The 21922-nt window shown below is 48.4% G+C and overlaps 2 protein-coding genes across 11 annotated transcripts in view; one reads left to right on the top strand and one right to left on the bottom strand.

Moving 5' to 3' along the window:
* ADAM17 (ADAM metallopeptidase domain 17) overlaps nt 1–14206 on the top strand; it is a 50871-nt gene extending 36665 nt beyond the window's left edge. For 7 of the 9 annotated variants that reach the window (XM_042245771.2, XM_004005676.6, XM_060411843.1 and 4 more), the window contains 6 exons: nt 11–145; nt 274–404; nt 1207–1285; nt 2261–2349; nt 3843–3893; nt 4354–6190. In XM_042245771.2, the coding sequence (XP_042101705.1) occupies nt 11–145; nt 274–404; nt 1207–1285; nt 2261–2349; nt 3843–3893; nt 4354–4704 (836 nt within the window). In that variant the 3' untranslated portion in view covers nt 4705–6190. Of the gene's footprint in view, nt 1–10; nt 146–273; nt 405–1206; nt 1286–2260; nt 2350–3842; nt 3894–4353; nt 6191–7302; nt 9642–12256 lie in introns of those variants that run through there. The other 2 variants (XR_006059101.2, XR_006059100.1) reach the window with 2 other exon arrangements.
* On the bottom strand, nt 6164–17364 carry IAH1 (isoamyl acetate hydrolyzing esterase 1 (putative)). Of its 2 annotated transcripts, XM_004005678.5 has the most exons (6): nt 17275–17364; nt 15170–15222; nt 10512–10660; nt 8227–8388; nt 7503–7624; nt 6164–6576 (listed from the first exon to the last, which is right to left on the bottom strand). In XM_004005678.5, the coding sequence occupies exons 1-6, from the start codon at nt 17353–17355 to the stop codon at nt 6394–6396; spliced, it is 750 nt and encodes a 249-aa protein (XP_004005727.1). In that variant the 5' UTR covers nt 17356–17364; the 3' UTR covers nt 6164–6393. The 2 variants fall into 2 exon arrangements, with proteins under 2 accessions (XP_004005727.1, XP_027822309.1); XM_027966508.3 differs by lacking the exon at nt 15170–15222.
* Nucleotides 17365–21922: the final 4558 nt, after the last annotated feature.

The raw sequence follows: 21922 nt of genomic DNA, 5'->3' as shown, positions 1-21922 counted from the left end.
CACGCTGCAGGTAACAGCAGCGAGTGCCCACCTCCTGGAAACGCTGCCGATGACACCGTGTGCCTGGATCTCGGCAAGTGTAAGGACGGCAAGTGCGTGCCCTTCTGTGAGCGCGAGCAGAGGCTGGAGTCCTGTGCGTGTAATGGTGAGTGCGTGTCCAAGGCAGGAGGGGTGGAGGTGGCCCTTGCCTGCCAGCCCGACCCCGCCCTTGGGGGCTCGGTAGGGTCAGGGCAGCAGAGGACCACGTGTATATGAGGCCCTGCTCCGTTTCAGAAACCGACAACTCGTGCAAGGTGTGCTGCAGGGACCCTTCGGGCCGCTGCATGCCTTACGTCGACGCCGAACAGAAGAACTTGTTTTTGAGGAAGGGCAAGCCCTGTACAGTAGGCTTCTGTGACATGAATGTGAGTATTTATGTACAGTATTTATTCACGTGAAGTTTTTGTTTTGTAAATGCTTGGCTTTGCAAATGGAAGGAAATCAGAACACAGACAGTGCCACGTCTGACCAATGTCCTCATGTGAGAGTCCAGGTAGGTTCTGTGGGTGTTTATGGAGATCGCACTGGCCCTGGGGGCTTCATGCTAAAGCTGGTTGCTTTCAGGCAGTGAGTCCCACTTACATACTCTTCTTGCCTGGAAAATCCCATGGATAGAGGAGCCTGGTAGGCTACAGTCCATGGGGTTGCAAAGAGTTGGACACGACTTTCCTTCCCACTTGGTTTTCTGGGCTAATTGTAAAACTCATGCTGCAGAACTGCGGGCTCTGACCTTGAAATGGGTACAGAGTAGGTAGAAACGACCTGTCAGCGGCCTTCGTCAGATCCTTGTGCTCCTCACAGAAACAGAACTATCCCGGCACACTTACAGAAGAGGGTTGCTAGGGGCTTGGGAGCCTTTTGCAGGCTGTCTGGTTGTGTGTGTGTGTGTGTGTGTGTGTGTGTGTGTGTGTGTGTGATCAGCGCAGTCTTTACTGGAATTGGCCCATCTTTAACAGACTGGTTTTCTCGAGTTTGTCTTCTGGTGACTCTAAATTCACTTATAAAAATGGACTTTAGGTTCCCATTTCAGTGTCACAGGTGGGTTTCTTGGGCTGTTTGGTTTCAGTGGATCCTTTTTCACGTTAGTTATGTGTTTTAACATGAAGGAAGCCACATTCCTTCTAAATGCATGGCCCTTGAAGTAACATCTGACGTTTTTGTTCTCAGGGCAAGTGTGAGAAGCGAGTGCAGGATGTCATCGAGCGTTTCTGGGAGTTCATTGACAAGCTGAGCATCAATACTTTCGGTATGTGGTTTCCCTGGGTGGGAGGCTGCTTAGAACTGAGGTGACTTCCCTGACAATGTTAGAAAGTGTGGTTTCAGACTCATATGCCCGAATCCTGCAGTGGGCTTCCCTGGTGGCTCAGTGGGTAAAGAATCCTCCTGCGATGCAGGAGACCCGGATTCGATCCCTGGGTTGGGAAGATCCCCTGGAGAAGGAAATGGCAATCCACTCCAGTATTCTTGCCTGGAGCATCCCATGGACGGAGCAGCCTGGCGGGCTACAGTCCCTGGGGTCACAAAGAGTCAGACACAACTGAGCGACCAACAGTCCTTCAATAGTGGATGGAAATGGTTACCACTTATGTTCTGAAATGACTTTGTTGGCTAAAAAAACATGGACTTACAGGTCTGCACCTGTATAGCATGGATACACAGATTTTCAGACAAGGGAAGAAAAAGTACAGACTGCTTTACTGGAAATGTACTCTGGACAGCATAAGCGTGCATCAGATTGTAGACTGCAGGCTGTAGACTGCCAGAATCCTGCGTGATGTGAGAATCATTTATTTACAAGTGGGTCTCAGATTTTCCAGAAATGAGGATGCACACTGGCTTCTCTAGGGTGCATAATTGAGTTTAGTCCCAGAAATAACCACAGTGCCGACAGCAGCAGCACTGTCTTGGCGAGCATCGTTCCTAGTAGGAGTCTCCTCCAGCAGGAGCCCCCTGTGGCGTCCCTCTGGGGACCGGTGGGCTGCCCCGTGATGTGATGTGTCCTCCACAAGTGCGTTGGGCCTTTCTGGGGAGAGCACCCGCGTGTGGGGAGGTGCTTGGGTCTTGCGTGGGTGGCATGGGTCCGGCCTCTCAGTGCCAGCTCCATTGCGGTACCCAGCCAGCAGTCTGTGCCCCTGACACCTGATGATACTCTAAGCTTAAACGCTGCTTTTTGACTTCTGAGTCCTTGCTCAGGACATTCACTGTTTGGAACTATTCACAGGGAAGTTTCTAGCAGATAACATCGTCGGTTCCGTCCTTGTTTTCTCCTTGATATTCTGGATTCCTTTCAGCATTCTGGTCCATTGTGTGGTAAGTCACCAGTTTTTAAGTAATTGAAACATTTTGGAGCACCTCCAACCATAGAGCTGTTTTGAAAAGATAAAATTTATTCTTAGAAAACTCTGACCTGTTTCTAATGACATTTTTGGTGTTAGCCCTAGGAAAGCATATCTTGTTACAAGACTAAATTTTTAAAAACAGTGTTTTGTGTGTGTGGCTGTTTTGTTCTTGTGTGTAATTTCTGAGGAATTTTATACTTTCTAAGCACCAGAGACTGTTCAGCTGGACTTGTCTGGACTCGAGTGAAGCTGCGGCCGAGCACTTTCAGGCTGTTGTCACGGCACAGATGGCAGCCAGCAGCCGTCCAGAGACACTGCCCTGTGTCGTCCAGGGTCCCGGCAGCACCATTTGGGGTGTTCGGATCCTTCCCTGTGAGGACACAGAGCAGTCGTTTGATTGTTCAAGACGAGTAACAGCTAACAAGCTTGGTTGCACTTTGAGAAGCTCCAGTACTTTATAAGTTTTCTTATAAATCCATTCTCCTTGCTTCTGTGGGAAAGTGAAGATCTGTCTGCTGTGCAGAGACGAGGTGCTCAGACCCAGGCTTCCAGGCCTTTGCTCTGAAAGCCCTGAGCAGGGTGCCTCCCATGAGCACGTGGGAGGTTCCGGTGCAGGGAACTCTTCAGGCCTTCGTGGCCCCGGCCACCTTCCCTCGCGGTGCTGTCTTGTGACAGTTCTTCCTCAGGTTGCTGGGCCTGAGGAAACCTCTGCTCAAGCCCTGCTCTGTTAAAAGAGCTGAAGTTCTGACACACGGCGACAATGCCGTCCACTATGGAGGCCTTAGATTTCTGAGCAGAGCTGCCGACAGGAGGGCGGGCAGTGGGCTTCCAAGCACAGAAGATGGTCCGGGCAGTCAGGCCTGGGCTCGGCCTCCTGCCTCGCCCGTGGTCACCTGTCACTAGTCAGCTCCAGACAGGGAGCAGGGCGGCGGGCGACCGTGTGTCCAGCCTTCCAGAGTATGACTTGAAGGCAGTTCGGGACTTGAGGCCTAGGTCCTGTCAGAGTTTGGGCCACAGAAGCTCAGGACACGCTGAGAAGAGTACTGAGGCTGGGGGTCTCGGGCACTTTGAGGTCAGTGCCAAGTGAGGCCGTGGGCACTGCCCGTCCGCCTCCTAGGGCTGCCCTTAGGGTCACCCTTGTCTCTGAGTGCTGAGCATGCACGGAGGTGCCCTGGTTGTTCCTGCCCAGGGTGTGGGGCAAGTCTGTCAGAAAAACGGCACTTAAACCTTGCCTGTTTCTGCAGTTAATGCCAAAAAACATACTTCAAGTGTAAGAGGAAACACTTGCGGCAGAGCCCTTCAAGCTTGAGTAGAACTCACATTCTCATCTGCTGGACCTGCTCCCTCTTCCTACAACTCAAGCTCTAAGCTAGCCCTTCACTAGTACTATTAGGAGGGGCTTAGGAGGACGGAGCCTCTACTGAGCAGGCTATAGGAATGACCCTGCTCTTCTTGTCTTTCTAGGATAAGAAACTGGATAAGCAGTTTGAGTCTCTGTCTCTGTTCCACCCCAGCGTAAGTATCTCACACAAAAGGAAGTCACTTTCGGTTGTGTTTGGAGGCCTGCTAAGCAGACACCTTCACTGGCCTCCCCAGCTGCGGCTTCTTTGGCTGGAGGGCCATCTTCTGGCAGGCAGGATGTGAATGTGAATTCTCTTGGAGGTGACCTTTTAGTCAGTTGCTTGGATGGAGACTGACACTACAGAGGAGCGCCGCTCTGTCCTCCCCACTGCCCTGAGCAGTTGGCTGTTCGGTGCTGACTTATTTTCACGTTTGGAGAGCTTTTCTTGTCTTGGGATCTTAATTTGACAAGGGTTCTTCTGACTCTCTTGGGTCTTGACACACGGGTTGTCAGGACACTTGGCAGCTGTTTAATTGCTTCTGAGGGTGCTTTCCTCAGAAGGTGGGTGGGGATCAGGGTGCTGATGGGTGTGGCCGTCTGGTGGGGCTCACCCCCTACCCTGTGTCTCTCCAGAACGTGGAGATGCTGAGCAGCATGGACTCAGCCTCGGTGCGCATCATCAAGCCCTTTCCTGCGCCCCAGACCCCTGGTCGCCTGCAGCCCACCTCCGTGATGCCCCCTGTGCCCTCTGCGCCCCTGGCCCCGAAGCTGGACCACCAGCGGATGGACACTATCCAGGAGGACCCGAGCACGGACTCGCATGCCGACGAGGATGGCTTTGAGAAGGATCCCTTCCCAAATAGCAGTGCAGCTGCCAAGTCGTTCGAGGACCTTACGGACCATCCAGTCACCAGAAGTGAAAAGGCCTCGTCCTTCAAGCTGCAGCGTCAGAACCGCGTGGACAGCAAGGAGACTGAGTGCTAGTCCCAGCCGCATACCGGGCTCTCTGACTTCCTGGACAGAATATTTTTTAGGGACTTGACCCCAAATCACTGCATATTTTTTGTGAAGATTTGGGAGAAATAAGGAAGTGACTTCACAGCAGATGCTGGTCATGTGTTTGGACTTCCTTGGCATACGTAATACTGGTGTGGCCAGGCCCTTTTCCTCTGAAGAGGTAAGGTGAATCTGGCTTACTTTGAAAGCTTTCAGGTTTCAGTTTTTTGATCTTTAAAGTATCCTTCAACCTGTGGTGCAAAAGCAGAACTATGGCTGGATTAGGTTATGAATATTTACGTTTTTGTAAATTAACTTTTTACATTGAGAACAGCACTGATTAGGGAGATGATCAGTTTCTTTTTTAAATACACTGTAATGACCTGGTGAACATAGGCATGTAGTGGTTTTGTGTGAGGGTAACCAGACACAGATTTACTTTTTGCCTTCAAGACAAAGGGAGATAAAACCAACAAGTTACACATTATCTCCAAAATGTGGGTTCTGTTTCTAGGTAGTTCTAGGTTAATACCTAGAACTTGTAACAGAAGAAGGGAATTACACTATAAGAAATAAGTTAGGTTAATGTTTCTTCTAAATTGTTAGAATTTCTAATTTCTAGAATTAAAACAGTCTAGCTTATAGTGAAGGTTACAAATTATAGCCAAATGAATCTACAAAATCCTGTCAACGGTTTTTGGACGCTAGTTAGCTGGGCAGTTTTTCTGTGTTAAGTATCTTCACGTGTCAGCACTGTTACCATGCTCTTAAAACATCTGCCATTCAGAAAACCTGAACTACTTCAGAGTAAGGGTATGGTCGCCTCTGCTCAAACACTAGTGGCCAAGAGGGTATTGTGAGATGGTTCTTGCCAAAGGAACTGGGTGTGATGTGGTGGCCTGGGGCTTTCTCCCCACACAACTGACTTCTAAGAACCCTTGGTATTCACCTGTGTTCATTCTTGATCTAGTGCTTCAGTAATGTCTGCGTTTACTATGTGAAGGATAAAAACCATCAGGTTGAATTCTGATCTGCTTTAAAAGCTTTTTTCCCCTGCTGAGTTCTGAAATGTGCTCACCAGCCAACACATTTTAACTGAGATAACTTGTAAGCTTTGAGGGCAATCATCCAAACCTGTGACAAATCGTATCTTTTTTTCTAAGGACGTTTGTTACGCAGATACCTGTTACACTAATACTTGAACCTGTACCTTATGGTATTTGCTGTCTCTAACCAGTCATGATATTCTTACATTGTAGTTACACTTCTGCAATCAGATAGAAGGTGAGTGGGGTGTGTGGGTGTATGTATGAGTGAATGTAAGAAAACCATTTTTTTTATAAAATTGTGACTTTTTAAGAAACAAAACTGTCTTTACCTTTTTTTTCCACTTATTAACAAGCTGCTCTGGGCGTATTTTGTAGTTGGGGCACAGATGACACCTGTATCAATCAATAAATATTTATTATCAAAACATGATGTACCTAGGTACAAAGCTGTCCTAAGAAAATTCTAATGATTTTATTCATCTTGGTGGCAGATAGTACTTTTTGTTCCAGAGTCATGAGCAAAAGACTTAAAATGTTTTTTAAAAAATTCTTCAACCACTTATCTTGGGGTCTTTGTGTACCAGCAACTTCATGTTCTGTAGAGACAGCAGGACCTGGTTCTAAGTGACTAGTGGTCCCCATCTCCCAGGAGACTGAGTTCCGGTCTTGCTTCTGCTATGTCTCGCCAGTAGGGGAGCAGAAAAGGCAGGGAGGAGACTTTCTTCTCTATCAAAGGCCAGAGATGGGAGAATACAAACTCATTTCCTTTTGGTGATAAATGTAGTCCGTCTGACAAATAAGAGGAAAAGTCCTGTAAGGAGGAGAGAACTCAGTCAAAGGCGTGTGCTGGTCTGCCGGGAGGTCCCCAGCCTGACTGGCGGCCCTCTGGAGCTGCCCTAGCTCATCCCATGCCCCGTCCTCTGCAGAGGCCCTGACCTCTGTGTAGGACACACGGAGCGCCCCACGCTCACAGCATCAGAAAGCACCTGAGCTGATGCATCCTTCTGGCTCGGCAGATGGAAGAAGAGAATCAGTGAGTGAATACAGCACTCGACTGTGATCCACAAAGTGACACTCGTGAGAAACAGCTTGACACACTGGGCCCTGAGCTGTCCTGACTCTAGTCTGGGTATTCTATTGACAGGTGCACGATTAAAACTTGCAGATAAAAAGAATCTGTACCATCCAGCCAAGAGTCCAGACCCCCGCGGCCCCCGATCTCAAGAACACTGACTGTGGGAGCCCTCTCTCCTCTGGGGAGGGGTCTTCCCCCTCTGCTCGAGCCCCGCCCCGCCTGGCAGAATCGGGAGCCAGCTCAGGACTTGCAGACTGCACTGCTCCTGGGCCTTAGTTTAGTTTCCTTTGCTCTGCTGATGCCCGAGCAGGTGACTGCCAGGGAAGACCTTCCCAGCTCTTAGACCCCTGGAAAGTTTTTTCAGACGTGACACACTGAGAGCCGCTAGCCCCTTTTCTCTAGCAGCAGTACTTTCCCACACCATCTAACCATTTAGTGTTCATTTGTTTCACTATGTGCCAGCTCCTGTCAGAGGGCTTCCCAGAGCATGATGCCAGCTGCTGAATGCAGGGAGAGAACATGGCCAAGCCGGGCGCTACGACTGCAGGCTCTCCAGGAGCCTCTCCAGGTCCCCCCGCATCCACTCCGTCCCAGCAGGGAAGAGGACCACCCATCCGACCCCCTGCACCAGGTCCCCCCTGGGACCGTGCACACCACTGTACCTGACCGTCCTTCTGCATCAGAGTCCACAGGTCGAGTGCCTCAGCCCCGCAGTCCTGGGCTACTTGTAAACAGCCCCTGGCATATTCACCAACAACTGAGTTCAGGCGATTTAATTTGCAGCCTATTGAGAAAAGAAAATCCAGGTGCAACCAACAGACCCAGGTGCTGGCCTCTGTGCAAGCCCTACTACCTGGAGGGCTTCTCAGCACAGGTGAACGGGTACCTGCTGACGGACCTGAAGTGGCCCGCCATGGGGCGCAGGGGACACAGGACGGACTTCGCAGGTCACGCATGTCCTGCTCCCCAGCACGGGACCAAGGCCAATGGAGCCATGAAGGGTGTTTAGGGGACACCGGACAGATAGGGGTGGGGGAGCTGAGCAGCCTGGCTAGAGCCCTGGCCAGAGGTGGATGGGTCGGGCTGGGGGCTGGTGCGGGTTTAGGTGGGGAAGACTGTGGGGCCTGGATGCCTGAACTGGCGAATGGAATGAGGGGCCGCTGCCGGACAGGGGACAAGCCACCCATCCGACTTTGAACCAGAGTGGGTGAGAGCCGCAAGGGACCACAGCGCTCACTCAGTTTCTCTGCAAAGGGCTGGCCCCTACACACTGTCAACAGGAGACACGATGGGAGCTCTTCTGTGACCTCTGTTGACTGAAAGCAAACGGACAGGGAGTTACAGACCCCTGAGGACGCAGCGCCGCGTCCAGGAGCCCACACTCACCTTGCTGGAGGCACTCCTGCGCCCACGCAGCCTCACAGAGCGGGGGCGGTGTGATGAGGATGAGCCTGCCCTCAGGCACGTCCACGGACCGCAGGTACCGCACCATGCTCCTTAGGTTCGCCACGAACTCCTCCAGGGGCACATGCTGCTTGGGGTTCTCGTCTGTTCGGGAGGGAGACAGACACCTTAGCCCCAAAGCAGGCTTGTTTTAAGGGGTGACAGGTCAGGCTAATGCATGTTCACAGGTGGGCCCCGATCGTGATGTTGCCAGGGAACTATGGCACCGAGGGCAGGAAAGGGGGAAGAGTTCCAGCGCGGGGCTCTTCATGAAACGGACTTCAGCGGCCCTGGCTTAGAGCCTTGTAAGTGCGCTTGCCTCTCCTGCCTTCCTGTCCTGTGGTCATGAACCCAATAGGTTGGATTTGTAAAGACGACCCGAGCTGTGGAGGGAACCTGCCCAGGTTCTGGCCTAGCTTTGTCACTGGCTGGCCTTGTGCCCTTGGACAAATGATCCACCTTTCTGCCCCTCTGTTTCCTGCTGGTAAAACGGGGGTGACAGCAGGGTCTACCTCACGGGGTTGCTGTGAAATTACATCAGCCAAGCGTGTCAGGCACTGAGAGCAAGGTACACTGAGAGCAAGGTACCTGCCAGGAAGGACGCAGTCAGTAATAAACAAGCTAAGCACAGCTGTCATCACTGCAAAGGCTTCCTTCCAGACAGGCTCGCTGCAGGCTCGCTGCAGGCTTTTTGTAAACCCCACAAAAGTGTAATTCAGGGGGAAAGTAAAAGCACTCATGATCCTACCACCCAGAAAACCACAGTTGGCACTTGGCTGTACTTCTTTCCAGTCCTTTCCAAGCCAGTATGTATACTTCAAAAAAGAAGAGGGATCACACTAAAGATAAATGGCCATATGTGTTTTTTTAAAACATACATTATAAGTGTGTCTGTGCTCACAAGTCCTCAGAAACCTGGTGCTTGGTTGTAGGGTGACCACAGTGAATGCTTCCACTTCCTCACTGTGTAGCATGCCAACGTTTTGTTGTAAATAACACAGCAGAGACATCTCTGCACATGGACCTGGATGGCCAGGTTTCTAGATAAGGGGGTTCTGGATGGGAGCTTTCCAGCAAGATTTTGAGTCCTCCCTGTCCCTGCCCCTCCTCCAGTCCTGTAAGAGCACCTGTTTTCCATACTTGGCAGCTGTAGTAATGCTGCTTAAACCCACTGATGTGAGAGTCAATATTCAGTTTTCACTTTGTGCGTGACGGAAGGCTTTCCACATTTCCAAACATGTACTGGCTATTAAGTTTCTCCTGCTGTGATCCATCTGTTCCTGCCTCTGCCCATTTTTTAAAATTGGAGTGACTATTTTTCTGATTTCTACATTAAAAACATTAACCTTTTATTGTCATGCTTTTGCAAATACTTTCCTTAATGTGTCATTTTCTTTTTTTTGACATAGGCTATTTTAAGTTTTTCATAAATCTATATATTTTTCCCTTGGCAATTTCCTCCATTGTTTTCATACTGTTTTTCCTTGTCCTGAATTGAAAGAAATTCTGTCTTTGGGAAATTTCTGTCTCACGGAGAGCACTTCCAGTCTCTACCAACACCTGTAGTTATAACCTCACAGGCCAAGAAGCCTTTGTCAAGGTTGGGAGCTGCCCTCTCCCTGTTCTCAACCTCACCTGAGAGCCCCACCTGCGCTGCAGAGAGGGGAGGGGCACCAGAGAAGCCTCTGGAAGCCGCTGCTCCTCTGGTTACTCTGATCAGAGGGCCCTCCTTTAATGAGCAGGGAAGGAAAAGGGGCCTGCGCTCGCCAGCTGTGCCTCCAGTCACAGAAACAGTTCTTCCAAAAATACGGAGTTACATCTCCTGTTCCGACCTGTTTCCCATGGCCTGGGACTCAAGCCTGGTCAGGGTGCTGCTGCTGGGAGCGGTCCTTTCTCCATCAGCGTGAGTTGCACCGTGACGTGTACAGCTGGTTCTCTCCTGCCAACTGCATCAGCTAAAGAGGGACCTCAGGAACCAAGTGCAGCACAGATGGGCTCCAAAAACATCAAACCCCAGAAACTGCAGGTCTGCCAAGGACCCAGGCCTCTGCGAGGTCGGGAGTGAAAAAAAGAAGAAATGAATGGAAGTAAACTTGGGGAACCCATTTTAAGTTTGGCAAAACTACCTCCTGGGAGATAACGAAAACATCTGAAAAAAGTGTAGAAAGTTAAGTTGGCTTTAACAGAAAACAGTGACAAATGGACTAAGGAAACACAAGTGCCTGTACCTTTGAGCGCACTGTCATTGGCACCAAAGAAAATTGTGACGGCCACTGGGCTATCCAGCCCGCTCCCCTTCCTGACGAGTCTGGGGAGGATAATTTTAGCCCATCTGGTGTTGTAACCTGAAAATCCACGATTCAGGACGTCACATTTTCTAAAATGAAAAAAAAAAGTTAAAGGTGAATTGTGGGCAGAGAACTGTTTCCAGCCCCCTGCAGCCACGCTTTGGTGAGGGAGGGGGTGTGTCTATGAGGCGGGCAGTGCCCGGCGGCTGACGCTGCCTGGGCTTCACCGTGTGGGATCGGGGCAGGGCCAGGCTGAGGCATGTCAGACCCAGGGAAGTCCGCCCAGGCCTCCATGACAGAGGTTGTGAAGACGAAGGGGCTGTGTGGGCTCATGGTGCCATGCCTGGTTGGTGGGCTGCTTTTAAAAGGAGCAGAAGGCAGAGACTGCCCGTGTCCCCCACTGTCTGCAGCACCCACAGTGGCGGCACTTTCCAGGTCATCAACGACACTGCCATCACTATCACCCCATGGTTTTGATTCAGTAGCTTAGTTGTGTTTCAGTTTAAACCAGTTCTAACAAGCATTTTATTCCTCTTTAATACTATATGACTGATTCACAGTACTGTACGGAATGCTGAAAAAACAAACCATGGAAATGGAGCTAACACTGAGTAGCTATGACCTTTGGTAGGTTTGTAGATGTTTCAAGTTACCCATTAAAACAATTTTTTCCCCAGTAAATCTCAGAGTTCAGTTTATGGTTAGCAAACTGATGTGGTTAGTTTTGTTGTCTGGTTCAAATTCTTACATGTAAGCAACTAAGCAGAGAAGCTGGGGCACCAAAGGCCCTCGACAGGAGGAGGCCTCTGCTCTGACAGCTCAGCACCTGTGAGTCTTGGGAGCGACAACAGAAATTCAGGAACATTTGCTTCTGAGTCTTGTGCTCTTAGTGTACGATTACAAAAAACCGACTAGCCATTCTAAAGCCTCCACTCAGAGCACACTCGACAGTGGAGCACTCTAGACTCTGGTAAGTCTGTCTTACATCTATCCAGTGGTTAAGTCCCTGCCGCACTTAAAAAACAAGAGGCAGAGCCGCCCCCACCCGCGTGGTGCGGCAACGACACAGCGAGGGCTGCGGTCACAGCGGCCGGTGGCTGGACCTCGCCGTCCCTGACCAGCAAGGGCGCCTTGGCCGCTCAATTTCCCCGAGCTTGTCTCCCCACCACTGAGAGATGAACACTAATAAATACCTCATCTGCTAGGTTACCTGATGATTAAAAGTAATATGGTGGCCAGATCTATATAAGGAGCTCAATAAATGCCAGCCATTGTAGATTAAAAAAAAAAATAGTCATTATAATAAGGCTGGGAACCAGGAAAAAACTGCTAGTGAGGCCCAGGGTTGAAACTGTTACAGTTCCTGTCTGAAAGGGGAAGAAGCAAAGTTTCTCTGGATTGACTAACACAATCAGTAGTGCCCATGTTATTCAAATGGCTGAAGAAACTGGAAAATTAAGAAAGGTTTTCACACAAATTCTTGGCTAACAATAGGAATTTAAGTTCAGAGGCTAAAAGAATTATTCAAAATATTAATATTTATCACTAAATTTCAAAAGCATTTAAGTAGATTTAAGAACTGTTAAAATGCTTTTGTACTAAATATACAAAGATCTTAAAGCTAAAATTTCAGGATTCCCTCTGGGACTCCATTTCTTATTTTAAGTGTATTGCTCTCCATGCAGGCAGGGGGCACGGAGTAAAGAACCAGACTGCTACAGGAGACTCGGATTGGATCCCTGGGTCGGGAAGATCCTCTGGAGAAAGGAATAGCAACCCACTCCAGTATTCCTGCCTGGAGAATCCATGGACAGAGGAGCCTGGTGGGCTACAGTCCATGTGGCCGCAGAGTCCAGTGCAACAGTGCACACACGTGCTCATCCAGGAAGTACAGAAGGGCAGTTGCAGGAGGGTGATTCTTAGTAATGTGCAGAGTTGGAAGTTAGGTAAGTTAATTCAGTGTTTTAACTGAATCAAATTAGTTCTGGGCTTAGGTCTGCAAAAGACATTCACACCAAGTGTTCACATGGCTAAAGACAGAACTGTCCTTCCAAAGGGCAGTTGTCGGTGGGACGAAAAGGAGCATCACAAAGGGAGGGTGGGCTGGGACTGTGGACCACGGCGTGAAGCGGACAGTGCCTCTGACACTGGGTGCAGTGCTCCCCACGTGGCCTCCTGGCTGCTCCGGGGACCTGTCTGTTGGGAGAAGGTGGGCTCAGGGCGCCCACGTGAGGAACCCCTGCTGCCAAGCTTCTAGTCTCTGTTCCACGTGGCATTTTGGTTCACAACAGGCTCTAGTGGCCTTGGTTGAGGTCAGAGAGCCCAGGGGACCGGGCGGGGGGGGGCGGGCAGGCTCTGTGGGCAGAGCCCAAATCAGGGAGGTCTCAGCCCACACAGGCCTCCCTGTGGGTCAGCCACAGCTGCTCAGTTTTGTTCTGTCACAAGATGCTTTTAAAATGTGACATATCCATACATGGTCTACAACTTCATCTTTAAGAATTACACATAATTTTATTTATTGGCTGTGTGGCTTGTGGGATCTTTGCTCCCCAACCAGGGATTGAATCTAGGTCCTGGGCAGCAGGGAATTCCCTACAATTACTCTCAGTTCTGAAAATTAACTAGCTTCTAATTAAATGGTTTTTAGCAATCACAAGCTTCCCTCATAGCTCACTTGGTAAAGAAAAGTCAAAGTGAAGTCGTTCAGTCATGTCCAACTCTTTGTGACCCTATGGACTGTAGCCTACCAGGTTCCTCTGTCCATGGGATTTTTCAGGCAAGAGTGCTGGAGTGGGCTGCCATTTCCTTCTCCAGGGAATCTTCCCGACCCAGGGATTGAACCTGGGTCTCCAGCATTGTAGGCAGATGCTTTATCATCTGAGCCACGAGGGAAGTCTGCCTGCAATGCAGAAGACCCTGGTTCAATTCCTGGGTTGGGAAGATACCCTGGAGAAAGTATAGGGTACCCACTCCAGTATTCTTGGGGTTCCCTTGTGGGTCAGCTGGTAAAGAATCTGCCTGCAATGTGGGAGACCTGGGTTCAATCTCTGGGTTGGGAAGATCCCCTGGAGAAGGGAAAGGCTGCCCACTCCAGTATCCTGGCCTGGAGAATTCTAGGACTATACAGTGCATGGGGTCGCAGTCGGACATGACTGAGAGACTTTCACTCACTCACTTAGCAATCACACCTGTAAACAAACAGTTCTGACCAGATTTTAGTACTAAAACGATTCAGAAAACATTGGTCAGACATTTCTAGAGTTTCAGATGATTGGAATAACTATTCTGCTTTTCAGTATCTTCTCAGAAAAGGTTAATCGATCAATTAAACAGGTACTGAATTGCTAAAAACAAAAGCTAGCATTTGCTGAGCACTTCTTACGAGCCAGGTACTTGACTGAGCAGCACCCAGTAGCTCACTCACCCTCCAACAGGAGAGCAGGGTCCCTGTCGTCCCTCCGCAGAGGGGAGGAGCCTGGGCTCAAGGCCAGGCCACCTGACACTTGCCATTGGGCGACCTCACCCACCTCTCTCCACCCTAGTTTTCTCAGCTATCAAATGGATGGTTGGACTCCCCAGCTGTGCTACCAGTAGCTGTGAAGATTCAATGAGACAATAAACATGAAGTGTTTTAACCTCTCTGGCACCTGGTAAGCATGCAATAAAGTCAGCTATTAGAACCTCCTACCCTTCTTACAGGAGAGAAAACAGGAATGAAATGACACTTTAGGGCTTTTAGATTAAGTCAATTTAAACAGAGAAAGCATCTGGAAATAGAAAAAGCTGCAAGGTCATTCTTTTCATTTCTAGTTTAGGAGATGGAGAAATGAAGACATTTTAAAACAGCTCAAATTCAGAAATTATGTTAAATATATTTTCTTGGTGTGTTAGTTATACTACTGAAGAAAATTATCAAGTACTGTAAGCCAGCAGACATCCAGCTTGTTGTTTCTTCTGGAGGAGGAAAAGAAAACTGCTAATCAGCTTACCGAAACCCAATCACAAATCCTGGTGTCTCCTGTTTCTAATGTGGAAATGTTTCTAAATATTTATTTCTTAACCTCTTGAACTGGGACATGTTTTCCTTTTAATAATTCTATTAGCATATGCTTAAATGAATTTTGGCAACTGGAATGTCAAAATCATCATTATTTCTCCGCCCCCCACCCCCACTATTCCTGCTATATATATATATTTTTTTTCTGTTATATTTTATAAAGTGAATTTGGGAGGAAAAAGTCTCTACCCAAAAAGGAATCCAACTGTAGTTTCAGGACATATTTTGTATTATTTCATTTGACTTCCGTGCTAGTTATTTAGGTCATAAGTGAAGAAGAACGTGTCTTGTTTAGATAGTGAATAGCCATATGTTTTGAATCCAAACTCCTGATACCTTTTTTCACAACTTTGAGGGTTCGGTTTCATGTGGTGGCCAAGTTTTAACTGAACCTGAGTGCTACCCCACCCCCCTGCCCCTTTACACACACCGACTGGGAAAGGCGGAAAAGAGGAAGAGCAGGGACTTACTGTTCGGCACTACCATTCCCTCTCTTCTCCATCAATAAGCACTCAAGCATCAATCTAGAAACTATTCTCACCTGACCAGCATGTCAGCCAGTGATGCTCCCCATCCACCCTGCTGGAAAGAAAACTGAAGAAAGAAAAGCCAGTTACCACTTATCCATGTCATCAGGACAATCTGTTCAGCAACCCCACTCCTGCTCTCTCTCTGCGTTCTGTCTTCTTGGCCTGCACCATTCGCTTTGCTCTGAGGTCATTTCAGGGGTTACCGCAGCTGCACTGCAGCAGCACTCTGGAAGTGAGGGGTCTTCCCTGGCAACAGGATTTGAGCCAGTCAGCTGCATTTCATTATTTATTTTTTGGCCACAGCATGAGGCACGTAGGATCTTAGTTCCCTGACCAGGGAGTGAACTCGCACCCACCCTGCAGTGGAAGTACAGAGCCCTAACCTCTGGACCACCAGGGAAGTCCCTGGCTGCATCTTATTGAGACCTATATTAGAGTCACTGTTATTTAGAAAAGATACTTAAGAGAGGCACAAGAAATAAAATCGTCTAGTTAGGAAATGAAATCCACACTACACTATCTCACCATAGTTGAATTAATAAGGAAATCAGAGAACTCAAGAGTATTTTGGATGATATACATTCCCTTGTGGAATTTGGAAAGTCCTTAGGAGCTAAAAATAAAACTGGTTTAAGAAGTTATGTCTGAATGTGAGAAAAATAAACAAAAGCCACAAAAGGGTAATTTTTAAAATGCACTCCTTCCCTGAAGTAAGAATATCTATTTTTCCTCTGATGAGAGCTGAAATAATCTTGGGTGAAAAGATGGTCTGGCTCTTCTCTGCAGTGTATGCCACTGGACATGGGAGCAACAAAATAAAAAGACACCCTAAGTGGCTAAAAATGGCTGCATCCATGCCAAGGTGGGGCCATTTATGGAAAAGATACAAAGAGACCAAAAACCCAACTGCCACTTCTGAAGAGCTGGGAACAAAACTGGGGTGTTACGAGCAAAAGCAGGGTACTGCCCAGTGCCCCCTGCACTCAACACACTCGGAGGGGGGCAAACCACCTAAGCCACCCCCCCTCGGGACACCAAGACTCACACCTATCCTCACCCCATCTAAGGAACCAGTTTGCCCCACCTTGGGGAGCAAGCAAGGGAACATGTAACTCATTTTCACTCCTTCCATGTGGCCCCAGGAGCTCCAACCAAGCCTTGCCTGAATTCCTTGACTGTTCTCTCACCAACTGATTAGGGAAAGGCCAAGAACCCTGGTTGCTAACACCTGGAGGCATCTCTTTCTGGATCAACCTGTTCCATCAGAGGAAGCACAGAGGTGAACTGGTTCCAGGGTTTCTATGCGGAGCTGGCAGGGAATACAAAACTGCAGAAACTGCTTCAGCCCGACCCTGGGGCCTGTGCAGGCGACCTGCCCAGGGAAGCTCTGGGATACAGAGCACTGCTCCCGCTGTGAGCGAGTTTAAAAGCCCCTTTTCAGAATTCGCTGTATGGCTCAGGAAACTCAAACAGGGGTTCTGTATCAACCTAGAGGGTGGGATGGGGAGGGAGATGGGAGGGAGTTTCAAAAGGGAGGGGACATATGTATACCTATGGCTGATTCATGTTGAGGTTTGACAGAAAACAGCAAAATTCTACAAAGCAATAATCCTTCAATAAAAAAATATTAAACAGTCCCAGGGAAAAGGACAAGGGTCACTGAGCAGAAGACAGCACGACTGGAGACAGCGTGCCAGGGCCTGCTGAGATTTCCATGAAAAATGACGCGGAGAGAAAAGGGCAGCCACCGCGGGCCCTGTGACCCCAGGGCGCGGCCGGGACGAGGTCCCCAAGCCAAACGGGCTCCCCAAGATTCAAGAAGACCCGGGTCCTGTACTGCGCGGCCGCGCCGCACCCCGACGCCGTCACTCCCCACGCCGAGAAACGAGCCACCGGCGCGGTGTCACGAAGAGGCCCACGCTGCTGGGCTCGCAGGCGACTGGCCGGGGGGCGGCAGGCCGCGGCCCCGCAACCTCGGGACAGTCGGGGGAAACGGGAGCCAGGGATCGGCCAAGAAACCTGGCCCGCGGTTCTCGGCTGGGACCGCAGGCCCAGGGCGGGGCGGGGAGGCCGAGCCGGGGTCTGCGGACTGGACTCGGGGTCGAGCGGCGGTCACCTGGGTGATGGAGTCTCCGAAAAGCAGAACCCGAGGCCAGAGCAGAGGGCTTCCGCTAGCAACAGCCTCGCTTAGCGCCATGATGGACACGGCCGGGAGGCGGGGCCACGCCGGATATCCGGGCGGGGCGGACAGCGGAGAGGCGGGGCCAGGTGGGACACATGGGCGGGGCAAGCTGCCGCTGATGGGGCGGGCGGGAGGAGGAAGCGCCTGCGCAGTCCGAAGCCTTCTCTAGCAGGTCTTTCAGATCAGTTCAGTTCAGACGCTCAGCGATGTCCGACTCTCTGCGACCCCATGAATCGCAGCACGCCAGGCCTCCCTGTCCATCACCAACTCCCGGAGTCTACCCAAAACCATGTCCATCGAGTCGGTGATGCCATCCAGCCATCACATCCTCTGTCGGCCCCTTCTCCTCCTGCCCCCGATCCTTCCCAGCATTAGGGTCTTTTCCAAAGAGAACTCTTCGCACGAAGTGGCCAAAGTATTGGAGTTTCAGCTTCAATGTCAGTCCTTCCAATGAACACCCAGGACTGATCTCCTTTAGGATGGACTGGTTGGATCTTCTTGCAGTCCAAGGGACTCTCAAGAGTCTTCTCCAACACCACAGTTCAAAAGCATCAATTCTTCAGAGCTCAGTTTTCTTCAGTCCAACTCTCACATCCATACATGACTGCTGAAAAAAACCATAGCCTTGACTAGACGGACCTTTGTTGGCAAAGTAATGTCTCTGCTTTTAAATATGGCTGCAGTCACCATCTGCAGTGATTTTGGAGCCCCCAAAAATAAAGTCTGTGTTTCCATTGTTTCCCCATCCATTTGCCATGAAGTGATTGGACTGGATACCATGATCTTAGTTTTCTGAATGTTGAGCTTTAAGCCAACTTTTCACTCTCCTCTTTCACTTTCCTCAAGAGGCTCTTTAGTTCTTTTCACTTTCTGCCATAAGGGTGGTGTCATCTGCATATCTGAGGTTATTGATATTTCTCCTGGCAATCTTGATTCCAGCTTGTGCTTCATCCTGCCTGGCATTTTGCATTATATATTCTGCATATAAGTTAAATAAGCATCGTGATAGCCTTGACGTACTCCTTTTCCTATTTGGAACCAGTCTGTTGTTCCATGTCTAGTTCTAACTGTTGCTTCTTGACCTGCATACAGGTTTCTCAGGAGGCAGGTCAGATGGTCTGGTATTCCCATCTCTTCCAGAATTTTCCAGTTTGTTGTGATCCACACAAAGGCTTTGGCATAGTCAATAAAGCAGAAGTAGATGTTTTTCTGGAATTCTCTTGCTTTTTCCATCATCCAGCAGATGTTGGCAATTTGATTTATGGTTCCTCTGCCTTTTCTAAATCCAGCTTGAACAACTGGAAGTTCATGGTTCATGTACTGTTGAAGCCTGGCTTGGAGAATTTTGAGCATTATTTTGCTGGCGTTTAAGATGAGTGCAATTGTGCATTAGTTTGAACATTTTTTGGCATTGCCTTTCTTTGGGATTGGAATGAAAACTGATCTTTTCCAGTCCTGTGGCCACTGCTGAGTTTTCCAACCTTGCTGGCATATTGAGTGCAGCACTATAACAGCATCATTTTTAGGATTTGAAATAGATCAACTGAAATTCCATCACCTCCACTAGCTTTGTTCATAGTGATGCTTCCTAAGGCCCACTTGACTTCACATTCCAGGATGTCTGGCTCTAAGTGAGTGATCACACCACAGTGGTTATCTGGGTCATGAAGATCTTTTTTGTATAGTTCTTCTGTGTATTCTTGCCACCTCTTCTTAATACCTTCTGCTTCTGTTAGGTCCTTACCATTTCTGTCCTTTATTGTGCCCATCTTTGCATGAAATTTTCCCTTGGTATCTCTAATTTTCTTGCAGAGATCGCTAGTCTTTCCATTCTATTGTTTTCCTCTATTTCTTTGCACTGATCACCGAGGGACGCTTTTTTGTCTCTCCTTGCTATTCTTTAGAACTCTGCATTCAAATGGGTATATCTTTCCTTTTCTCCTTTGCCTTTCACTTCTTTTCTCAGCTATTTGTAAGGCCTTGTCAAGACAACCATTATGCCTTTTTGCCTTTAGATGGTCTTGATCACTGCATCCTGTACAATGTCATTAACTTCCATCCATAGCTCTTCAGGCACTCTATCAGATGTAATCCCTTGAATCTATTTGTCACTTCCACTGTATAATCATAAGGGATTTGATTTAGGTCATACCTGAATGGTCTAGTGGTTTTCCCTACTTTCTTCAATTTGTCTGAATTTGGCAATGAGTTCATGATCTGAGTCACAGTCAGCTCCCGGTCTTGTCCTTGCTGACTGTATAGAACCTCTCCATGTTTGACTGTAAAGAATATAATCAATCTGATTTCAGTATTGACCATCTGGTGATGTCCATGTGTAGAGCCTTCTCTTGTGTTGTTGGAAGAGGGTGTGTGCTATGACCAGTGTGTTCTCTTGGCAAAACTGTTAGCTTTTGCCCTGCTTCATTCTGTACTCAAGGCCAAATTTGCCTGTTACTCCAGGTATCTCTTGATTTCCTTTTGTATTTCAGTTCCCTATAATGAAAAGGACATCTTTTTTTGGTGTTAATTCTAGGTCTTGTTAGGTCTTCATAGAACTGTTCAACTTTAGCTTCTTCAGCATTATTGTTCGAGCACAGACTTGGGTTACTGTGATATTGAATGGTTTGCCTTGGAAATGAAGAGAGATCATTCTGTTGTTTTTGAGATTGCATCCAAGTACTGCATTTCAGACTCTTCTGTTGACTATGATGGTTACTCCATTTCTTCTAAAGAAGTCTTGCCCGCAATAGTAGATACAATGGTCATGAGTTAATTCACCCATTCCAGTCCATGTTAGTTCACTGATTCCAAAAATGTCAATGTTCACTCTTGCCATCTGCTGTTTGACCACTTCCAATTTACCCTGATTCATGGATCTAACTAAACTCTGGATATAAGAAGGAAGAGTGGGGGTTTGTAGCCAAGGAGCAGGGGGAGGGGTCAGATGAATGTGAAACCACAAGGAGGGAAGATAAATCTCCCTGACAGGGTTCCTACTGAAGGCAGGGTAGGGTGATATCAGGATGAGGAATCTGAGTGGCTATTCTGGCTGAGTAGATCAAGAGTGAAGAATTTTTGCTAAACCGACTCAGCAGGATTCTTGCTAAAACTGATCTAAAGAGGCCAAGGGTAGGACCCAAGGTAGGGGCTTAGAAGACAGAGGAGCCTGGCCCATGTTTGCTCAAGAGAATCCTTGTAACCTCAGTTACAGCCATGAAGTTTGACAGCTGTGACCGAAGTGAGCCAGAAGGATGTCCCAAAAGAACTGAGCTTAAGGGGAAGACCAGTAAGGAAGCCATGTGTTAGAAAGATTGCTGTTTATGTGGCTTGGACGTGGAGTGTAGGGGGAGTGGCTGGAGCTGGAGAGGCAGGCACGGCCCTGTCTTCAGGTTGGGAGTTCTTGGCTTCAACTACTATCACCTGAAAGCTTTAAGAGTGTGCTGATGAAGCGGCATCACTGTAGACCAGTTAACGACACTGCAGATGGTGGGACATGGGCATCAGCACATTGTCACAGCTTCTCACAGGATTCCAATGTGCGGCCAGGGTTGAGAACCCCATGTGAGGCCAAGTTAGGTTCGGACTTCACCCTAATTAAGGTGAAGAAGCCCTGCACGATTTCCAGCAGGGGTGGCTTGAGGGCAAGTCTGTTATTGAATCAGTCACAGGGAGAGGAGAAGGAAGACCATGGCAGGAACCAGATGGGAGAAAATGACCTGGACTTAGAGCCACAGTCCAGATTCAAGAGCAGCTTAGCATCCTTAACTGAAATTCGTACCTTAGGGGGAGGGACTGGGAAACAGGACTTGCCTTTTTTGCTGTATATAACCTGGGTTGTAAAGAAAACACAAATGTGTATTAACTTAAAAATGTTTTAAAATCTATCTCAACAAAATCTTAAATGACACTCATAAAAGGTGACCCTTAGACCTCTGGCTTGGGCCAAAGTAAAGTACTTTATAGAAATAGATGTATTTTGTTTCAAGCAAAAATTCAGATTCAGGCACTGATGTGTGTATCACCAAAGCACAGGGAAGAACTAAACAGTGCCTGGATGAGTCGAGGCTTTAGCCTGACAGGGAGTGAAACAGCTCTGCAGCTGGGCTGCGACTTGAGGAGCTGGCCCCAGTCTGTGCACATTCTCATTCAGAGGGAGCAATCGGGCCCTTTCCCTGAGAAAGCAGCCCCGGGCTGAGCCCTCTGCACATGGCACTCAACACTCCTGTGTCCAGTTACTTGCAAGTCTGAACTACTTGTACTTGAGGAAACTGGACTGCTGATTATTTTACGCATAAAACAATTCGACAACATAAGGATAAAACCCTTGAACCTGAGTCATAAAAATTCCATTTTGAATATCTCTGAATTGAATTATACAAAGAAAATAATACTGAATCTCTAAAGTCCTAATTTTACAAACTATAAATTAAGGAATTTGGCAAGAATATTGGGAAGAAATAGAAAGGGGGCTTAAAACTTTTAAGTGATAATCTCTAATTAGCAATTCAAATTCAGAGGATATAAATGAAAACTCAAACCATGACATATTACCTTTCCTTAAAAGGGACATAAGACATCCTGA

Source organism: Ovis aries, chromosome 3 (genome assembly GCF_016772045.2).
Source record: "Ovis aries strain OAR_USU_Benz2616 breed Rambouillet chromosome 3, ARS-UI_Ramb_v3.0, whole genome shotgun sequence".
NCBI lineage: Eukaryota > Metazoa > Chordata > Mammalia > Artiodactyla > Bovidae > Ovis > Ovis aries.
This window is presented reverse-complemented; position numbering and strand designations above follow the sequence as displayed.